Source organism: Lutra lutra, chromosome 2 (genome assembly GCF_902655055.1).
Source record: "Lutra lutra chromosome 2, mLutLut1.2, whole genome shotgun sequence".
Lineage (NCBI taxonomy): Eukaryota > Metazoa > Chordata > Mammalia > Carnivora > Mustelidae > Lutra > Lutra lutra.
This window is the reverse complement of record NC_062279.1, coordinates 118,572,194-118,593,921: the sequence shown is the minus strand read 5'-3', so window position 1 is coordinate 118,593,921 and position 21,728 is coordinate 118,572,194. Positions and strand designations below refer to the sequence as shown.

At 42.2% G+C, this 21,728-nt stretch overlaps 1 protein-coding gene across 4 annotated transcripts in view; it reads left to right on the top strand.

Annotated features, from left to right (window-relative positions):
• Positions 1–21,728, top strand: part of PDE5A (phosphodiesterase 5A) — a 149,920-nt gene that overhangs the window by 107,940 nt on the left and 20,252 nt on the right. For all 4 annotated transcript variants that reach the window (XM_047718327.1, XM_047718329.1, XM_047718328.1 and 1 more), the window contains exons 12-15: positions 4,830–4,976; positions 9,914–10,039; positions 11,601–11,695; positions 20,142–20,229. In XM_047718327.1, coding sequence (XP_047574283.1) covers positions 4,830–4,976; positions 9,914–10,039; positions 11,601–11,695; positions 20,142–20,229 — 456 coding nt within the window. The remainder of the gene's footprint in view (positions 1–4,829; positions 4,977–9,913; positions 10,040–11,600; positions 11,696–20,141; positions 20,230–21,728) is intronic.

Below are 21,728 nucleotides of genomic sequence, written 5' to 3'. Positions count from 1 at the left end.
ACTCACTATTTGCAAATGGCTTGATACTATATAGGGAAAAGTCTAAAAACTCCATCAAAAAACTAATAAATGAATTCAGTGAGTCACAGGATACAAAATTAATATACAGAAATCTGTGGCATTTCTGTACATTAATAACAAAGTACTAGAAAGAAATTAAGAAAACAATCCCATTTGCAATTATATCAAAAAGAATAACTACCTAGGAATAAATTTAACCAAAGACATAAAAGACTTGTTCTTTGAAAACTATAAAACCTTGATGAAAAAAAGTAAAGACACAAATAAATGGAAAAATCAATCTGTGCTTATGGATTCGAGGAATTAATATTGTTAAAATGTCCATATTACCCAAAGCAATTTCTAGATTCATTGCAATCCCTATCAAAATACCAAGAGCATTTTTCACAGAACTCGAACAACCAATTCTGAAATTTGCACAGAACCACAAAAGACCCCAGTGAGTGTTTCCCTGGTGTGGCTAGGAAAGATGAGAGATCAACTAGCTTATGAAAACTTGGGGAGGGTGGTGCGTTCTAAGGAGGAAAAATGGTTAAAGAGGACTGGAGGTGAGAAAGAGTATTAATTAACCTAAAAAACAAATGGGAAAACTTTAGGCCTCCTCCTTTACCCTTCCCCACAAAAATACAAATGGCAATTTCAGGAAACTCAAATTTTCGTTTAGAGCATTCTTGCAGCAGGTTGAGATGCTACCCTGTCTAATCCTCTACACGCATGCGGAGGTTGTGGCCCTTATTTAGCCAGGAGTTGTGGACGATCCCTACTCTCGTGTGAGGAGGCCTGACAGTGACATGAATGTGGAATCAAGCATGAAAGACATAACATAACGTAACAGCTAAGGTGTACCCACCCATTTCCCTTAACTGAGGAGAGGGTCCCAGACAGGAGATGGAGCCCTATACAGGGAAGTCACTGGGAAGATTCAGATGCCACCTACAGGGTGGTCACTTCGTTCCACAGTGAGGAGGCAATAAGAGATGCTGGAGTCCTCTGATCAGAGAGATAAATAGAGTGTAAATTCAGAATATTAAACCTCAGAGACACTTTAACCCAACCCCTTCATTTTACATGAGAAAACAGAGAGGTTGAATGTCTTGTTGAGGGTGAATAAAGTCAGTGGAACACTGGGACTAGAACCCTTAATAGCAAACATACCTTTTTTTAAAGATTTTATTCATTTATTCGATAGAGCGGCAGGGAGAGGCTAAAGGGGAGAGAGAGGGGCACGCAGACACCTCACTGAGTGCAGAGCCCAACGTGGGGCTTGATCTCATGACCTTGAGATCATGACCTGAGCCAAAGTCAAGAGTTGTCCCCTTAAATGACTAAGCCACTCAGTGTCCCACAAATAATACATTTTTACCGTGTGTTTCACTTTGCTTTAAAATTGTTCTTTTGGGGGGCACCTGGGTGGCTCAGTGGGTTAAGCCGCTGCCTTCGGCTCAGGTCATGATCTCAGGGTCCTGGGATCGAGCCCCGCATCGGGCTCTCTGCTCAGCAGGGAGTCTGCTTCCCTCTCTCTCTGCCTGCCTCTCTGCCTACTTGTGATCTCTCTCTGTCAAATAAATAAATAAAATCTTTAAAAAAAAAAAAATTGTTCTTTTGGGGCTCCTGGGTGGCTCAGTGGGTTAAAACCTCTGCCTTCGGCTCAGGTCATGATCCCAGAGTCCTGGGATCGAGCCCCGCATTGGGCTCTCTGCTCAGTGGGGAGCCTGCTTCCTCCTCTCTCTCTGCCTGCTTCTCTGTCTACTTGTGATCTCCGTCTGTCAAATAAATAAAATCTTTAAAAAAAATAAAATAAATAAATAAATAAATAAATAAATAAATAAAATTGTTCTTTTATGATCATTGTCTAATGCTGAACTGTAAATGTGGTAGTTAATCTAGCTAATTGTGATCACTTTAATATTTAGCTCCTTATCAGATGGCATTCAAAACAACTGTTTCTGAGTTAAGAACAATAAGAAATTAAAATATTTTAAAAACTCTGAATACTGCTTCCTTTAGCCCAGTCCAGTCTTACTCCCAAAGATAGGCTTAGTTTCACCCTTAATGAATTTCACTTCCGGAGTCGGTTGTGTTTTAAGAAATTTTGCAAAAATGGTGTAAAGGGGTCGAAGTATTAGAAATAAAGGGTCTTTAAAAGGTGACTTAAATGAAGAATTTCCTCTTGCTTTATGAAATGGTAAGAATTACAGGCAATAAGTTTTATTTAAAATCACCTTTATCCCAAGCCATTTCAAGACACACAGAAAGTTGAATTGCCCCGCAGTGGTCAAAGAGGCAGTTTACAAGGGCTGTAAGTGACCTCCAACGTGCTCATGGCTGGCTAGCAATCAGTTCTGAGAATGCTGAACCTCTGTATCACTGAGCTCAAGGTTCCCAAGGAAAACATTTGCGCATCCCCACCAGGGTCTGCTCGGAGAGGCTGAGTCATGGTGTGGGGTGACTGAACACGCCCCAAGACTGAACATGGTTGGGAATTCGAGGGTCAAGGAGAGAGGCGCAAGCTGAGTTGGCTGTCTTTATCCCATAGCATCTAGAATATTCTTTGTGGAAGGAACGAAAGACAACTTCTGTAAGAATAACGATGCCCTAAGGGAAAAAAAAAAACAAAACATCTGTTCTCTTGTGGAGCGCAGCCCGTTTTGGGAAGCAGCTGCAATCTGCTTTGAGTTACAAGGTGGGCTCATTCCCACCTCCGCACTGACGGCTTGCCCAGCAGTTGAGGGCTCTCACCTCTGAGGCTGCTGTAAACAATGGAGCCCTTTATCTCAACATGTTAAATCCTCCTCATTTCCCCATTTCAGCCCACGCAGTAGGCCTGTGGAACGGTCTCAAGAGAATGCATATTTTCTTGTGAATGTTGGGCTTGGGAAAAGAGTCTTAGTCTGGACTATGAAGAGGGTGACTTTAAAGTTTAAACGTGTCCGATATATGTAAGTACCATGTGAAGGTCAGGAGAGCAGGAGAATAGGCAAGTGCCCTGAGATTGGTACGGGAAAGCTGTGCATTGCTCAGTAAGATTTTATTACTTTGGCCTTTTTGCTTCAGAAACAATGGAGGAAAAGCTGAGTAGTGATATCCTAGACACTCCTAGGAAAACAGGGGTTTGGAGGGAGTCAAGGAAAAGACATTAAAAGGAAGGAGCCGGGTTCAGATTTCCTAGTTTGTCTTTCCTCTGCCTGGCACCAACTTAAAGCCTCTTTTCATCAGGTGAATCGCAGCCCAATCTGGCTAAAGCAGTTAAAGCCCTGGCAGGGAAAATGGTCAAGAGGGCTAGGGGGGTGGGGGTTCCTGCAAGTTCTAATGCCCACCGGGCCGGCAGGAAATCAAAGAGAGAAGCCTGACACCTCTGGGCTATCCAAGAGAGGCAGGCACCTTGGCCTTGGCCTTGGCCAGTGTTGCTTCATGAGAATTGGGGCTCAGAGTGGCCTGACTTCTCAGAAGCCAGAAATCCATTTTTTGTTGTCATTGTTGAAATCTCCCAGTTTTTAAATAGTATAACAGATTGGAATGCACTTACCAGGTCTGCTAGTTTTCCAACTCAGGTTCATGAGCTTCACCCTCCTTCGTGGTTTTGGGACCTTAAAACTGGAACTTATGACTCATGTTAAGTGAGGGGAATAAGATTTTCCCCTCTTGCGCATTTAATAAATCTTCATGTTAGCAGTTATCAAAGCTGTATCCGTCAGTATTCTTGATGGATGGATATAGGGATGTATAAGATACAGTCCTGCCTATAGGTCCCAGGGGACTTAGGAGACAGATAAACAGGAAATTACCTGACAATGAACTTCTTGTAATTAAACAGATACTTCCAAAGTGGGGTCTGCACTGAAGAGCAATTAACCTTTCTTTGGATGCAAGCTGTGCCCTAAAGGAGTCCATCAGTTCAGTTGAAGGGAGTAGGTGTTTTGTAGAAGCCGGAGGTACAAATGAACAGTGATGAAAAGAGGTCTATTTGAAGAAATTGCAAGTGTTTACTACAATTAAGTGATTATCAATTCAAAACCAAGGGTATTAATTAAAAAAGAGATTCCCCTCCAGAAAATAAAAACTGGCTTCTCAAGACCCATCCCAGATTTACTGAATCAGAATCACTGAGTTTGTTTTTTTTTTTTTTTTTTTATGGGCACCCTGGGTGAGTCTTATGATCAGGCTTGAGTGAAGTGGGTTCTGTTCATCTCCGCAGTAGAGATTGTGTCAAATCTGAAAGTAGGATAGTCTGCCTGGATTAACCAGCTGAGCCACTCTGGGTAAGCTAGCCTCCTTATGCTTAAGCTTCTGTACCTGAAAAATAGAGCTAGAGTCTCTGCTGAGTAAGATTGTCTTGCCAATTAATCAGAAAATACTTAGAACATTATCACTGTCTTGCTCCCTACCTGATCCCCAGCTCATAGTACTAGGTTAAGGCCAGAATAATTCCTCCATAACTATCTGTTGAATGGCTGAGACTGGGGAGGTATGAAGGGGTCAGATCCTTGGAGTCCTTAGTTCTGCTTACTGTTCTAGGTATAACCTCCGGGCAGCCACCCTCTCTCCTCCACATAACCTACCTGGAACCATATTTGTTACCCCCCAAGTGACTCATTCTAAAACAAAACAAAACAAAAAATAGAAGTAGCTCTTTTATCCAAAGATTTCTAGGGTATACTTTAAAAAGATAAAGTAAAAAAAAAAAAAAAAAAAGGTTATTTCTTAAAAACCTATGCTATTTCCCTGTAGTAAAGTGAGAAAACTTTGTGAATCACCGCTGCTTTAAAAAATTAACAGTTCCACTTCATTTTGTTCTTCTCTTACCTAAGGCCGCTGTGGTACCATCTGCTCAGACACTTAAAATTACTGACTTCAGCTTCAGTGACTTTGAGCTATCTGACCTAGAAACGGCACTGTGCACAATCCGGATGTTCACTGACCTCAACCTTGTGCAGAACTTCCAGATGAAGCATGAGGTAGGAATACAGTCGTGTCCTTTGGAGGAGAGAGAGAGAGAGAGAGTGAGTGTGTGTGTGTGTGTGTGTGCACGCGTGTGTGCGTGTGCGTGTGTGTGTGTGTGTGTGTGTGTGAGAGAGAGAGAGAGAGAATTAATCAGTACACTGTCACCTAATGCCTACCGAGATTTTTAAAGAAAACGACATTTACTGGGTTCTTACTATTTGTCAAGCACCAAGTTGAAGAACAGGGAGAGCACTCCCAGCAGTGGGAGCAGGGTGTGCAAAGGCAGGAGGAGTGAGTGGGGCTGGGTCTGGGGCTCAGGGTAGGAAAGTAAGAAGCAAATCGTATATATCCCTGTGAGCTAGTCAGAGGAATGTGGATTTTATCCTGAAAACAATGGTGAGTCATTGAGGAGTTGTAAACAGGGAAGTAACCTGATCCGATCCAGAGGTTATGATAACACGGTATGGTTCAGAGAAGGACCAAAACACAGTGAACTCCTTTGGAAATGAGGGACTCCAGGCGCTTGATGTGAGGCCAAGCCTGTGGTTTGAACAGGGGTAACCCATGTTGGGAGGGGGATGAAAACTGATTTTAACCCCTGCCGATTACTTTAGTCACCTCTCAGAAAACAACAGGACTTCAATCAGTATCTTCTAATACCCATCTGGAGATCCCAGGGGACAGCTATGTGTATAGCATCGAAGAATAAGGGAGAAGAGAAAGGATTGTTTGGGGAAGAAAATGTAGTAATTTGGCTTGAAAATTAATTTTTTTTCTGGTCCGTCGGATTTCTAGTCTTATACAGATTTCCTGTCTGGAAATGTAAATACCTTGAAGGTCTCGACTATTTTGCAATCCACAGATTCATAAAATGAAGCTTTATTAATGTATACAGTGTACCCAGCACCGTGCTAAGTCTTCATTTCAGCAAAGAATTGTCCCTGCTCTCAAAAGCCTCACAGCTGGGAATGAAAAGGAAGGCCTCATGTAGCTAGGTGAACACAGAGCCATGGATGGAATTCTTGCGGTATTCTTTCTTAAATGTAGCCAAAGTTGGCATGACTCTTGGGTGAAAACAAAGAATGACCGTCTCTGGACTCATAATACCTCACTCTTCATGTTGATGGAGGGACATCATATTATGTGATTATTTCAGGAAGCTCTCAAGAACACTTCTCAGTGGTTATTGCCCCTGTTTGAAATTCAGATAACATGAGAAGAGTAGAAAGATGGTGGATTGTGAGTTCTAGCTCTACTGTTCATTCACTCTTATTTCTTTAAGCGATTTCTCTCTCACGGTCTCCATTTCACAGTCTGTTAATTGGGATAATGGTGTGACTTCCCCAGTGGCAGTCTTGTGAGAATGACACGCGCACCCACAATGTGACTGTATGCGGTGTACACACGTGTGTTCCTGTCTCCCGTGATGTTTTTGCTTCTTATTGTATCACCCCATAGATTTCTCTACGGGAGGCTGTAGGGTTCCTTTTTAAAAGCCTTTTCTATTAATGGACTAAAGACCTCACTTAGAGCCAGTTCTAAATGTGAAACTCAGTTCTGCTTCTTGCTAGTTACATGACCTTAAAAAGCAAGACAGCATTTCAAATCCCTTTCCGTTCTGAGATTTCCCATACGTTAAACTGGCAGTGATCTGTTGAAAGCGCCCAGCCAGAACAAAGCAATCTGATCCTTATACTTATTTATGAAGTTTTTAGAAGTTAATTTCTTATTTCTTAAAAACCTGCAAGTTTTCAGATCGCGTGTGAGTGTCGGACATGACGATAGTCAATCAGAATTCTTTTTTTTTTTTTAACGATTTATTTATTTGAGAGAGAATGCGTGCAAGCGGGGAGAGAGAGAGGAGAGGAAGAAGCAGATTCCCCGCTGAGCAGGGAGCCCTGAGCCCAAGGCAGACGCTTAACTGACTAAGCCTCCCAGGTGCCCCAGTCACTCAGAATTCTTTAGCAATCTTTATTCTTACCTTTTCTTGAATTTTTTTCATTAGACAGGTATTTTTCTTCAATGTCTCATTCATTTACTCTCCCTTTTTTTTTTTTTTTTTTTTTTTGAGTAACTGCTATCTGATTCTGGCCAACATCAACTTGAATACCACAGTCATTCTGATTGGCCTTCCTGCCCTAGTTACTCTCCTGTCGTGTTTATTTGAGATAATACTCAGTGTAATTTAAGGGTGATAAAATTAAAATGTTATTGCTGGAGAGGATGTTGGCATCATGAAGCTGCCCTGACAAAGGATCTTTCCTACTGAAAGATCTGTTAAATCTTCATGTCCCTTTTTGTCTTCCAAATCTTGAGTTACTCTCCTACAAACATGGCAGCCATTGCTCCAGCTGACCTCTGAAACAGACTCTTGACTCTACTTGAACAAATCTGCATGTGCTATGCTTATTTCCACCTTCCGTCTTTCACATCATTCCTCTCTGATGTGGATGGACAGCCTGATGTGATGTGATGTGAATGGACAGTCTGAATGGACCGCCCCACTTGCAAGGCTTCTCCACTTCTCGCCACAGCACAATTTTCTCTTCCTCAGAGCCTGACTCAACCCTAGTTTTGACTTCATACCACTTAGAATACTGTTGACAGTTTGTGGTCTCGATTTTATTTATTCCTTTTATATGTGCGTTTTTATCATTTTCACTCCTGATTGAGATTCTTGAGGACAGAAACTGAGCTGTTTTCTGGTTCTTCTCTTTCTCCCAGAGCATCTTGAGTCTGCCCCTCAGGACATAGGAGCCTTTGTCATTGTTGGAGATTGATCAGTGTGTTGAGCATGCTCCCTAGCGTCACCCACCTTGCGCCTAATTATTCAGTAATCCCGTACAGAAGACTGTATTGTGGATTTGAACATGCCAGACATATCCACCAAGCACTGAGGAGATCTGACTGTAATTTTCCTAAATGCTGTTAACATCCTGATAGACCTATAAATACACAGAACAAACTGATCGTTACCAGAGAGGAGGAGGTTGTGGGGGGAGGGGGGGTATGGTCAAGATGGGTGAAGAAGAGTAGGAGATACAGGCTTCCACTTATGGAATGAGTAGGTCACAGGAGTAAAGCGGCACAGCATTGGGAACATAATGATATTGTAATAGGGTTGTATGGTAACAGATGGTAGTTACACTTGTGGTGAGCACAGCACGACGTATAGAGAACTTGAACCGCTATGTTGTGCACCTGAAACTAATGTAACATTGTGTGTCAACTGTACTCAAAAAAACCCATGTTTTTAAAAGATTATCCTGATAATCGAATCCAAAACTGTACTTAAATTTAGTTCCTAACCACTATATCCATTGGATCACCCAGTCCTCTTAGGCCCATGTTATTAGAAGCATAATAGAATAGTCCATCAGGAATCAGTATTTCAAAGAGTCATTTTGGTCATTATTTAACATTATATGATATATGTGCCCATTTAATTATATCTACAGATTTATGATTAGTAAAGAGATATTCATAGGTTAAATTTCTGGGTTTTCCTGCTTACTTTCCTTGATTCTTTAATTCATCACCAGCAATTTTCTATAACACTTTATAGTTTCTAAGCACATCAAAGCAAGTTCAGAGCCCTTACTTAAATTCTGCCAGTAAGAGGGAACTATCATCTTTCTAGCTGGTTTTGTTCAGAAATGGTCATGATGAAAGAAACTGCAGTGGACTTGGGATTAACGGACGCCAGTCTTAGGCACACAGAAAACCTCTGCTGAGTAAGGGGACTTGGAGCTGCAAGAGCTACGGGACATTCGAGTTGCTTGTTACCAGAATTCCCTGTGAACTGTGTTATAGAACAGGAACAAAAAGACCGAAAAAGGAAAAGAGGGTTATGAAAGCACTCATGTTCCACCAAATCCTGTATAAGCAATTTCTACCAACAAAGAAGGAACCTTGCTTTTAGCCTACTTCTGCAGCCAGTCATTCTGTGTTGCATATTGTTAGAGCAACGTTCTTTTGCCTGGTACTTTTTCCATATCCCAGGGCAATGCTCTTTGTGTTTGAAGTATCTCCAGTGATATACGTAGGAAGAAGCACATATTTATTTTTACAGATCCCCCAAAGTATAGTAAATCATTCAGAATTGAAGAGAGACAGACTCTGATGCTAACACAAACAAAAAATAACCATGCTTAGGGCCCAAGAGTCTCTGGGGATTTTGTTGAATACACTACTCAGAAGTTGAATTAAACCCAGCTTTTGAGATTTTTCTGAAGTCTGTCCTTTTTTTTCCATCTTTTAAAATAAACCTTTTCTACGGGGACCCCAGGGCTTTATTTTGCATATATATTTTTAAAAATTACCTCTTGGTAACCAAGCAGTAACTCTGCCTGAATACTTAAACATAGTTTAAAAGGGACAAAAGACCTGCTGATTGTCTCAGGACTTGGGAGCTCCATTCTGTGCTTGGCCATGTGCTTTGTATCTCAGCCCCCAACCCATCTGCACAGCCTTGCACCCAATACCTTTAAAGAACTAAAAACCAGGAACGTGAGAAGAACTTGAGAGCCACTATTTCCATGACTCTCTAAAAGTGAATCCATGCATAGTTATCTATTTGGATTCTCCTGATGGCACATGAACACGGTATCTTTTAAAAATCTAGTCAGTGCCCTCCCTACCTATGCAAAAAATACCTTCCTTAGGGCTCTCTTACATTTTACATCTTGTTTAGTTAGTGTGGTGGTCAGCATGGTGGGCTCTGAAGTCAGACTATTCAAGTTTGAATTTTAGCCCCTCCCTTTACAAGCATCGTGACCTTGGGCGAGTTACCACTCAGAATGTCAATTTCCTCATCTGTGAAATTATCTGAGTAGTAGTGCCTCCCCCAGAGTCCTGAGGGTTAGCGGTAAAGGCTTTGTACAGTGCCTGGAACATAGTAAACATGTGATATTAGCAAGTATTTTTACTACTTATGCTTTGTTTCCTAAAGGTTCTTTGCAGGTGGATTTTAAGTGTTAAGAAGAATTATCGGAAGAATGTTGCCTATCATAATTGGAGACACGCCTTTAATACAGCTCAGTGCATGTTTGCTGCTCTAAAAGCAGGCAAGATTCAGGTACTTTTTAGAGCCGTTCTTATATTTAAGACTTCTTGCTTTGGTAGTAAAATCTACAGCGTATTCTTTCTTTTTTTAGTGTGCAGTCAGTACGATGAGTGGAATAATATTTGTTGCCACTTACAAAATAAATGACATCTTGTCAGTTGAAGAAGACTAGCATGGCAAAATACTTAGTTATTAATTTTCTTCCATATGCAGTATATATATGGCCTATTTTAAAAAATCTTTAAAATAACTTCATGTTAAGTTTAATAGTCTTTGGGCAAATAGTTTCTCCAGAAGATTTTCTTCAGTATAAGAAAAAGTATCAAATTTCTCATGTTCCCATTCAACCTGCTCCATAGTAGAATTCCTCCAAAACCACTCAAGTGGCTTCATAGCTAATTCCAGCGTTCTCTATCACATTTTCTCTGGAGCACTCAGTTAAATTTTGTTAAGTCACATCTCACGGAAAGGGTTTTAATATCATCTACATTGACCAGAGACTGTGTACAAGGAAGATCAACGCAGAAAGCATTCAAGTAATTCGTTCCTTTCCAGGCCGTATTTTATCCATAGCTCTGTCTTAGGTGTTAACTTCAGTGGGAATTGACTAGTTCTTCTAGGTAAGTGATTCCAGGCATCCATCAAATAACTGTTTTTCATTCAGAGCTTCCATGCTTTTTTTTTTTTTTAAGTAAATTCTAAAAATGTTATTCTCTGTCTCTCTTTCCATAGGGAGTACATTTTAACTGGCTAGAGCTAAAAGAAGGAATTGTTGTCTAAGAGGCCATATGAAATACCATAGTAGTATTTCCCTGCCATAGCAAACATTTATTAAAAAATGGGATCAACTTATTTTGGGCTGTGGAAAGGTCATCAGGATTATACAGCTGAAGACTGTCCGTGCTTTTTATGAAGAATAACAAAATGATGATTTTGTCTAATGTTATAAACATACTACATAGAGTGTTGAGAGTTTCCAGCAAAGTGGAGCTGATAATGAGTTCAACTTTGTTTTTTTACTGATGAAGGAGACCGGCAGGATAAATAATACAAATGACATATTACCAAAATAACCTCTATTTGGCTTTGGAACATATTGTGCAACCTTTTAAGGCCAGATTTTTCACTTCCAGTCCTCTTTTTTATGTATTGTTTTGCTTAATGTTCACATTGTCTCTGTTCCTTGAGGATCCAGCAGCTACCAGCAGAGCGAGGGCAGCAGAATCCGCAGGCAGCTCGAAGGCAGAGAGACAGCCATTAGTTAAAGTTTATTTTGGTGATGCCACATAGATGTAGAGAATGAAGAGTTAATGCTATTTTACTGTAGGTGGACTGATGATTGATTGCTTGAGGCACTTCCCCTTTTTTTGTGGATAAATGACGTTTATAATAATCCCCTTATGAAGACAAAGTACCGCTAATTCCCTGCAGAATAGGATTCTAGCCCGAGTCCTTTGTGACCCTAAGTGCGAAAAGCACTCAGAAAAACAAGCACGTGATTTGTGAACAGAGGTAGAATCATGAAACTCACCAAGTGGTCTTTCTCTTTCCGGGGACATCTCGGGTGGAGCAGAGCAAGCTGACTGACCTGGAGATCCTTGCGCTTCTCATCGCCGCTCTCAGCCACGACTTGGACCACCGGGGTGTGAATAACTCTTACATCCAGCGGTAAGGCGCCTTTTCCCCAGCTAAAGAAGAAAACGTTTCTCTTAAATCGGAGGGCTGTCTTATTTATTTATTTATTTATGATTTTATTTATTTATCTATTCATTTGGGGGGAGAAAGCATGAGCACGTGAGAGAGAGCATGAGCAGTTAGGAGGAGCAGAGGGAGAGGGAGAATCAGACTCCCCGCTGGGCAGGGAGCCCAGCTCCTGGGCGGGGCGCATCCCAGGACCCATGAGATCATGACCTGAACTGAAGGCAGACCCTTAACCGACTGAGCCACCGAGGCGCCCCTAGGGCCATCTTTTTTAAAGTAAAACCGCAGCAAAATTTGATGGTACCAGATTTCAATTAATTGAGGCCCCATAACATACTCTGGTTTTACTTAAGTGAAATGGAAAAAAAAATACTAAATCCAATATTGTGCTGGTAGCATTTCTGGCCTGAAATTCAAAAAACCATTGTGTTGAGAATCATCTTTCACGAGATAATTACCAAGAGTGTTGCTTTGGTTTATGTATACCCAGCTTAAGAGCTTCATTAGGAAACGATATATTAAGACGAGTTCAAAAAAGATAGAATTTTACGCTGAAATAGAGGAGATAATATCTGAAAAGTGCTTAGCTCGACCCTGAGTACTTAGTGAGCACTCAGTAGAAGGAGGCTGTTGGTCTTAGAGAAGACAAGTTGGGGCCTGCAGTCAGACAGGATGCAGACCCTCTCTTTGCCACATGATTCCTGTGTGACCTTGGACAAAGGAGCTGATTTCTCTATGCTTCAATTTCCCAATCTGTATGATGGCGATAATAGCTTACCTACCTCATAGGGTTGATATGAGTTTTAAGAGCTAACATGTATTGATAGCAGGTGGAATGAACCTTGTGTATTTAAGTGTTAATTCTTAGCAGCAGATGCTAGTGATGGTCCTGTCGACATCAAAAGCCTGCTTTTTGGCTGCTTTTCAGAGCAGATACTAACTGGAGACAAGCATTTCAGGCTCCTCCCTCCCGGGCCATCCTTAAGTGACATTTGCAATGACAAATGAGATGATAAAGGTGACATCACTTGTCAGATTTTTGAGCCACTGGAACATGTTTATTTACTCATAGCAACATAGTTGAGAAGCCTACATCTTAATGGCAAAATCTCTTACTACTGAGCATTTCTTTAGGTATGCAAGTGAGGCAGCAAATGGGGAGACCCCTTAAGGAAGTTCCAGATGTCTGATATCTCGAGGGAATTTCAGAGAGCTCTTGAGTCACATTCCCTTTATCTAAATAAACGAAAAACTTCATATAACAAGAATTGTAGTGATGTGGCCACCATGTCCTCTGCTGACCTTTAATGGGAAAAGATGGCAAGCTCTTGCCCAACTGTCAGAGACTGGCTGTTTCCTCTTTAAGATCTGAACTTAAAGAGGGAACATTTTGGAGAACAGGCTGGATGCCATGTCCTTTGTCCTATGTGTTCTGCCATGCGATCGTGCTCCTGAGCCTCATGTTGACACGGGAGTAATTACGAAAGGGAAAAACGACATGGAAAGATGTTAGTGTGGGTCAAACACAGCCAGAAGATCTAAGACAGTGGTGTATATTGCCTCCATACCTCAAAGCTGAACGTAATATTATTAGTGTATGGTTGGCTTTAAGATGCCATGTTGCCCTGCTTTAGAGTGAAAAAAACACTCAGCTATTTTTTCCTTTGTTTATTTAAAAATAATTACCCGGAAAAACATCTGGAGAAACGTCATCTTCTCTTCAAAAAAAAAAAAGTCCTGGGAAAAATTCATAGACTGGAGAATCTTGCCTCCACACACCCCACAAAGCGGACTTCCACCAAGTAAGAATAACTTTAAGAAAAAAAGTTAAAGGAGTTTCAGAGATTTTTATTTCTTCCTACATCTCTGTGGTTTGAGTAGAGGAAACCAAGAATTTTCCAGGGATATTGCTTTTTTTTTTCTTTCCTTAGTGGTAAACGAGTAATACTTCAGGAGGATTTTCATAACCGGGGGACTCTTGGGGGAATAAGAGTACCATAAACATTCCCTTGTAGAGCTAACTTGTAAAAAGGGGTACCATGTCCAGTCTCGTCAGTACCAAACACTACGTGAGGAAAACCATTACAATCAGAGAATGCACAGAACTGAAACTAATATATCAAAAAGATGGAAAGCACTCGTGTCGAACCGAAGTTAGAAACTGAACTTCCCCTGTCATTCGTTTTTCTTGAACATCTTTTCAGAAAATTAATTTGAAGTAAGATATATAGGAAACCATGTTTTGGTCCATTATTTGGTCCTTTGATGGCTTCCTTGATTAGGAAAACTGTCATTGTGAGGGAGAGCCACAAGTATGCCAGTGAAATATTTGGAGGAAGTGTTCACTGCTTTGCTCTCTTCTCCCATTTGGGTGGGTAAAACCGAGAGTGGTTTCTGATAGATATTAAATTGTTATTTTAAAAACAGGCAGTAATGGGGACAAAATGTCACAGACATCTACTAGAGAAAGCACAGCGTGACCTTCGGCCCATGTTGAGAATCCTCTTGCATTAGGCCGGCAGTCAGTATAAGAAGACTGTTGTGGATGCATTTATTTGGTTAGATTCGAGTTTGATATTTTATAAAAGAATAAGTGAAAGTGTCCTGCCTTTTAGGCAGCCTGCTAATGGACAATTACTAGGGCCCAGCATTTTGTGAGGCAGAAAGAGAGCTATGAAGTATAAAATGTGGTTCCTGTAATTAAGTAATTTTCATAGTCTCATGAAATGGTGGTGCTCGATATAAGAAAAGTACCCAGTAAGTGCTGAGGTGCTTTGTAATGTGGACTGTAAGCATTCAGCAGAGGAGATGGGTCAAGACCCGTGCAGTCCCTCTCCAGTTAAAGGACCAAGTGAGATAAAGTGGATCCTGAGATGTGGGTAAGATTTGGAGAGGAGAGGGAATGAAGATAGCCCAGAAACACTTGGAGGTGGGTAGGCATTCTCAGGGAACAGCAATGGCTGGCCCAGTGCAGAGTCCAAAGGCTCCACTGACCAGAACGGAGAGTCAGAGCATGAACAAGTAGAAGGTAGCGGCCCCTTGGAGGGAGAGCTATAAAACTAAGCAGTGAGCTCGAGCTGTGGTAGAGTGAAGATACCAGGAGCATTGCAGTGAGTCATAAAGACCTTGCTGAGGAAGGAAGGATGACTGAACGTCAGATACAAGGTGCAGTGGGTAATAATTGGGAGCACGGAGTTCAACCCGGAGGCTGGTACAGCTGCCGCATACGTGGTGCCTCTCACATACTGGCTACAGGGAGGAAGAGATGAGGGAGAAGTGCTTTTCCATTTACTACAAAACAGATGCTAATATGCATGAAAGAAGGGGGAAATCATGACTCGTGACCCAAGAAACTGGAACAGCGATGGAGCCATTGATGAAAATGGAGGACCTGGGAAGTGTGTGCATGTGTGTGTACTTAGGGAGGAAGGGACGAGAAGGGCAGAAGGGGGAGGAGTGTTGGCAATGAGGAGAAAATAATAAATAGTGTGGTATTTAGAAGAGGTAAAATGATTAAAGGAATGGTTTTTTTCTTTTTTGCCAAGTTTCCGTAAAACCAGAATAAAAGAGTTTCCTGGTAACCATAATCAGACCATGTCTGTGTCCTGGGTCTGTGCCCTGGTCTCCCCGACTCTAGCAGAGGAATGGGAGTGAGCTGGAGTCCAGGCCCGCGTGGGGACAGTAGACGGTCAGCGGGCTCCGAGGGCCTCACCAGGGGAGACAGCACAGGAATCACCATTTGTGAAGTTCAGCTGGGTAGAGTCTCTATTAGCCGGAAATGAGATCGCTCCCGATTAGGGTGGAGGGCTTGAGAGACCGGAGCCTCTCAAGACACAAGAACTGCAAGTTCAAGGAGTCCTAACGTCACTAGCTAATAATAATCATAATAATAGAAGCGAACACTTAATATGGCCCTTACCATGTGGCACTGGGAACTCTTTTTAGTCCTTTATATACATGAGTTCAGTTAGTCCTTAGACTACCCTGCAGTGTCTACGATGGTTACCGTGGTTAAAGGCTGGCTCGAGCCAGACGCCTGGGTGCAAAAGCAAACACTGACTCCATCTGACCTTGAGTGAGCCATTTAATATCCCTCTCTCTATTTCCTTCTCTGTGCAATGGAATAATGACAGTATCTGTCTTGGAGTTTGTTTTGTTTTGTTTTGTTTTAACAAGGATTAAGGAGTATAAATAAATGTAAAGGACTTGGAACAGTACCCAGCACGGAGTAGATACTTTACAGCTTTTAGCATTTTCTTTCCTTTTTTCTTTTTTGTAAGGATATTATTTATTTATTTGAGAGAAAGAGAATGAGAAAGAGCACCAGAGCACAAGCAGGGTCTGGGGCAGAGACAGAAGGAGAAGCAGACTCCCAGCTGAGCGGGGAGCCTGACACGAGACTCGATCCCGGGACCCTGAGATCATAACTGGAGCCAAAGGCAGACACTTAACCAGCTGGGTCACCCAGGTGCCCTAATCTTGGCATTTTCAAATGGGGATACTATTAAGGACATACATTTGAATTCAGGATCTTGCTTCATCCCATGGTGGGACATGGAGCAGGCCACAGCAGAAATACTGCATCTGGCAGCACCTAGCAGCTGTGGAACAAAGAAGGGCGTACGTATCATTGCCGTGAACAGAGACTATCCGTGGGGTCCAGGCAATCAAAGAACGTGGGTCAAAAGACCCAACGAGTCATGATCTTGAATATCTGTGGCATCTAATGTGATCACAGAGAATGTGAAGGTAAAATGACCCCCAGCCACTCAAATACAGCAGTGATGATTTGGAGAGAACGTGGGAAGTAAAGAACTCAGTGGAGCTGACAGGGTTTACCAAGAGCAGTGAAGAGATCCGAGCTCAGAGCCATCCACCTGGACGAGAAGCAGAAGCAGGGTGTGTAAAGAGTCTATAAAAAGGAATCCTAGGGCAGCAGGCATTGTTTTTCTCACAGAGCTTACACTTTCTTTTGATTTCTGAGGCTTTCTATTTCTAGAATATCATTCTGATTTGGGCACTGGCATCCTAACGCCACTCTCAGAGATGGACAGACGACTACAGGACAAGAGGAAAATGTGGGAGGGTGTCCAGTCCGTACTGCTCACTGCCTTCAGTGGGGGCATAACATTCGGTGGCGGTGGTGGCTTACACAGGTCCCTCTGACAGGATCTCACAGAAAGAAGCACAGCCTTGTGTTTGAAAGAGTGGAAAGCAATGGGATGTAGAATACATGGGTGTCCATGAATATTTTTATAAACAGGAAACTTGGGGCATTTGTCACCCTTTTATTGATTCATAAATCCATATTTTTAGAACGTAAGTAAAGACAAACACACATAATTTATATTCATCTCTCCCACACCCCGAGAAGTTTTTCTAATATGAAACAGTCCTTTCTGCATTGTCTAAAAATGTGATGTGCGCTCAGCATTTTAAACTTGTTTGCATTGCGGCCTCATAATTGCATTTCTGGTCCGGCTTCTAACTAGGTCAGTGAGCAGCTGCTGTGTGCAAAGTACTTGTGGGGTCCTGGGCCAGCATGACGTGGTGAGGGGATGTGTTTGAATCCCAGCTCGGCCATTTATATTGACCTTGAACAAGTTAGATAATCCCTCCGATCTCTTGGTTGTCTAAAATATAAATGCTAAAATGCCCATTTTAGAGCGGTCTAGGCCTGGGTCGCCCTGGGGGGGCACAGCCTGACATGAACGCTGGTGTGCACACAGCTTATTTGTATATGTGGTCCCCGGGGAGCAGGAATGCAGGCCGGCGGGTGGGAAACAGGAAAGGAGACGCCAAGGGAAGGATGAGCTACCAGCCGTCCACCCATCCAGGCAGCTGGGGCTCCGTCCTGCCAGGTGCTTTTGAGAAGTCTTAGGAAATGAGACCCAGAACTGTTTGTATATGGACAGGGACAGAGCAGGGAGGGGCAGCTGTCCACAAGCTCCCGTGCCCCATTGGTCAAAGATGACCTCTATGGACCTTAACTCCTCTATCCCTAGGCTCAACACATGGGGGTGCAGCACAAGAGTTCCCGTGGACACCAGCTGTGAGGGCAGAGAACTTCGGGCAGAATCAAGAGGGACTCACGGTGGGGGGGCCACGAACCTTCTAGAAGGCAGAGCATCTTCTAATCGACCCCTGCAGGGAGTCTGTTAAATCTCACATGAAACTCAACACTGCATCAGTGGCTGGAGTCAGACATGGGCTGAGGATTTGGATGTGGAGAACGGAAATGTCCCATATTAAATAAAAATTAAATATAAACTACTTAGTACAACAGTGCCTGACATGTTCGAGGCTCTCAGTAAATGTTAATTATTATCATTAGGGAAAACAGAGCTGACCAAGCTCAAGAGGTTTACAGTCTAACAAGGTAATAGATGTATAAACAACTAACAACAGGCAGAACAAAATGAACATTAAACTAATACCATATGTCCTTGGATTTCTTACATAAATGAAAATAAGCAGATACTCTAGATGTGAAGGGAATGGGGAAGGCTGCAATTGTCCTGTTGAAGCTGACTTTAGCATAGCTGGTCTGAACGGTGAGAAAAGGCTGTGGCCAAAGTAGAGAACGTACAGAAGGGAAGCCATCGTTCTGTTTACCCTGGGCCCTCCAGTCCTCAGCAGCGGCCCATCCAGTCCTGTGATGCGGATTATTACCTGTGTGGGCTGATGCGTTCCAAGTCTGCATCTCCAGCCCAGACCCAACTACAGACCAAGTACTTTCTAGACCTCAGGTACCTTAAAATCAACAGATCCAACCCCCAACTAGACACCTTCACCTCCCATCCCTGATCATTCTCTCCCTTTTTCCCTCTGTCTGTAAATGACAAGGCAGACACTTGGCAGGCATACTTTCCCCCGACGAACATCCCTGCTGGGTCCCCACATTGGGATCCATGCCAACTCCTACTACCTCCTAAACAGTTTTTAGGTAATTCTGCTTCTCAATATGCAGGATTCCGTCACCCGAGTCTGGGCTGTCTTATACCAACATTACTAGAACTGGGACTGCTAGCTTCCCAGTAGTCTCCTAACTAACTTCCAGTCATCTCCAGTTTTAATTCCAGCAAATTTCTCTCTCTCTCTCTCTTTTTAATCTCGTTTTACTTCATCTATTATCTTCCTGATGTCTGATGATAAGGGCAGTATCTGGTCCATCATACAACTCACTAAACGTGGAAGGAGCAAAGAAGACAAGCAGGCAGGTGTTGACTTGGAAAGGTTACAACAGCACAAAAAATGGAGGTCTGGGGGTCAGCGGTATCAGTGGTAGATTATACAACAGGAACAGAAGAGATTGCCCGTTCTCTTGTCTTTATTTCCCTTTTATTTTTTCTGTTTTCCCTTAAGCATCTCTGACTCTGTTCAGTTTCTTCCTGTGTCCCGTTCCTTCAGTATTGGGCAGCTTCTCGGTCTTCAAATTAAATGATTCATAAATTATTGATTCAAATAGTAGTATAAAGAAATAACAGGTCAACTGTATTATCTAACACTTGTGTTGTACTTTACAATTCATAAACCCCTGTCCTATAAATTTTAGGAACAGAGACTGGCAGGAACTCTAACTTCTTCTTTTAAAGAAAAAAATAGTGAAAATTATGCTTCATATTCACATGTGACGGGTCATGAGAAATATGAGGCAGAGGAGGGTGCTTATCATGCTTTAGAACTTGATTTGTGACTCCCTGTTACATATAATAACTGAGTAGAATATCCTTCCCACTCCCTTCACTCAGCCAGATGATCTCCACAGTTTTCCCCAAGTTCAAATGAACGAGCTCGTGGGATATCCTACACTGAAATAAGCTGGATCCCACAAAGGGCACTTGTTCTGACTCATCTGTCTCCTTCCTGCCTTCAAAGGGGGATGTGCGCCGACTCTGCCCCTTTTCTGTGCCTTTCCTCACTCGCGCCTGATCATTCCATCTCAGTCCACTCTCTCTGGGTATGTAGGCATGCGTGAAGATGCTGACCTTCAGCCTTGTTTCAGAGGAAACACTGACCTTGACGTTTGTCTCAGATTTTAAACTAATTGCAGTTTTGAAATTGAAAAATATAATTGGTGCAATTATTTCAGAGATTTTTTTCATGTTTAGAAGAATGAGTCTTTTGTCCTTATTCCTTCTACTGTTTTATCAATATTAAAATCAATGAAATTGTTCATACTCTGAACTGGCACTAATTACACTGATTATTTGAGAACAATTTGACTCTGTATTACCCAGAGATAATTCAACCTCTTCCTCGGCAAAAGAAGAGAATATTGTTAGTTTGGTTAATTGTGTGCAGTACCCTCTTTTTTCATTAACCAGTATTGAGGAGACACTAATACACTGACATGTTGGGGAAATGGGTAATTGTTAATCAGTTTTTCTCCCTTCAACAAAATCTGTTTCAGGAGTGAACACCCACTTGCTCAGCTCTACTGCCATTCGATCATGGAGCACCATCATTTTGACCAGTGCCTGATGATTCTTAATAGCCCAGTAAGTACCTACTTCGTGGCGGCAGAATTTTAAAAGAGACCTTTATAAATTCAGTTTTATTTTTAAGTTTTGGATGGGTTCCCAGCACCATAAATTCTTGAGCCTGCTTTATTCCTTTTTGGGTAAGGAAGGCAAAGCCAAAACATTTAAGATCTTCCCAGCCTCGTTTCTCTACACAACCAAGACTGTCTCAATGTTGCCTGATAAAGGATATCTGATTACTCACCTCAGTTTGGTTTTTGCAAACTAGAAACAAACAAAACTAGTATTTTATGGCTCACAGTTAATTCTTTTTTTTTTTCTTTCTTTCTTTTTTTTGGTCAAATGAAGTGGCTTATATAGCTGTCAGAGGTTTGCTTTCACAAAACCAGGCCTGTTCCTCTTTTTATTGAATATTCTGACTACTCACAAACTGTTATGTTAAGGAATAGAGCTGTTCAACAGTTTGGTTAAGAACGAATATTTATCAGTGCAGAAAAGCATATGATATGCTATGCTAGACAAACTTGTGTGAAGGGAAATCAAATAATGTACACCAAAGCATTAACAAGGGTTGTCTCAGCCTAGTTAAATTATTAATACTTTTTATGTTCTCATTTTGATTTGTTCATTATTCACACTATCTACTACACGCATATATTGCCTTTATAATAAGAAAAAAGTGAAGCTGTAACTATCACATGGAACAAACACAAAACATGGTATATAATCTTAAAGCAGTTTTACCTCCATCTTTTTATGCTTTCTCGCTGGGACTAGCTCTTCTCTGAGCCCTAGAACAAAACTTAGGAGGTCCATAACTTTTCTGGTCATTCTTTCTTCTTATCTTTTCTTTCCTTTCCTTTTCTTTCGAGAGAGACAGGGGGTGGGTACAGAGGGAGAGAGAATCTCAAGCAGACTCCATGCCCAGTGCCAGCCTGATGCAGGGCTTGAGCCTGTGATCCCATGATCCCAAGGTCGTGACCTGAACCAAAATCAAGAGTCGGACACTCAACTGACTGAGCCACCCAGGCGCCACATTTTCTGGTCATTCTTTTTTAGTAAAAGCCTTCTAATTACCTTAAGTCCCAAACTATAGTATACAGGTCTCAATTTAGAAACCAAAATATCACCGGGCGTGGCGGCCCACGCCTGTAGTCCCAGCTACTTGGCACTCTGAGGCAGGAGGATCACTTGAGCCCAGGAGTTCTGGGCTATAGTGCACTATGCCGATCGGGTGTCCACACTAAGTTCAGCATCAATATGGTCCTCCCGGGAGCGGGGGACCACCAGGTTGCCTAAGGAGGGGTGAACCGGCCCAGGTTGGAAACAGAGCAGGTCAAAACTCCCGTGCTGATTAGTAGTGGGATTGCACCGGTGAATAGCCACTGCACTCCAGCCTGAGTGCAACATGTAGCCAGACCCTGTCTCTTAAAAAAAAGAAAAAGAAAAAAGAAACCAAAATGTCTAGTCCTGTGTAAGTCCGGATTCTGGATTTGGTTTAAAGTCTTCAGGCTCTC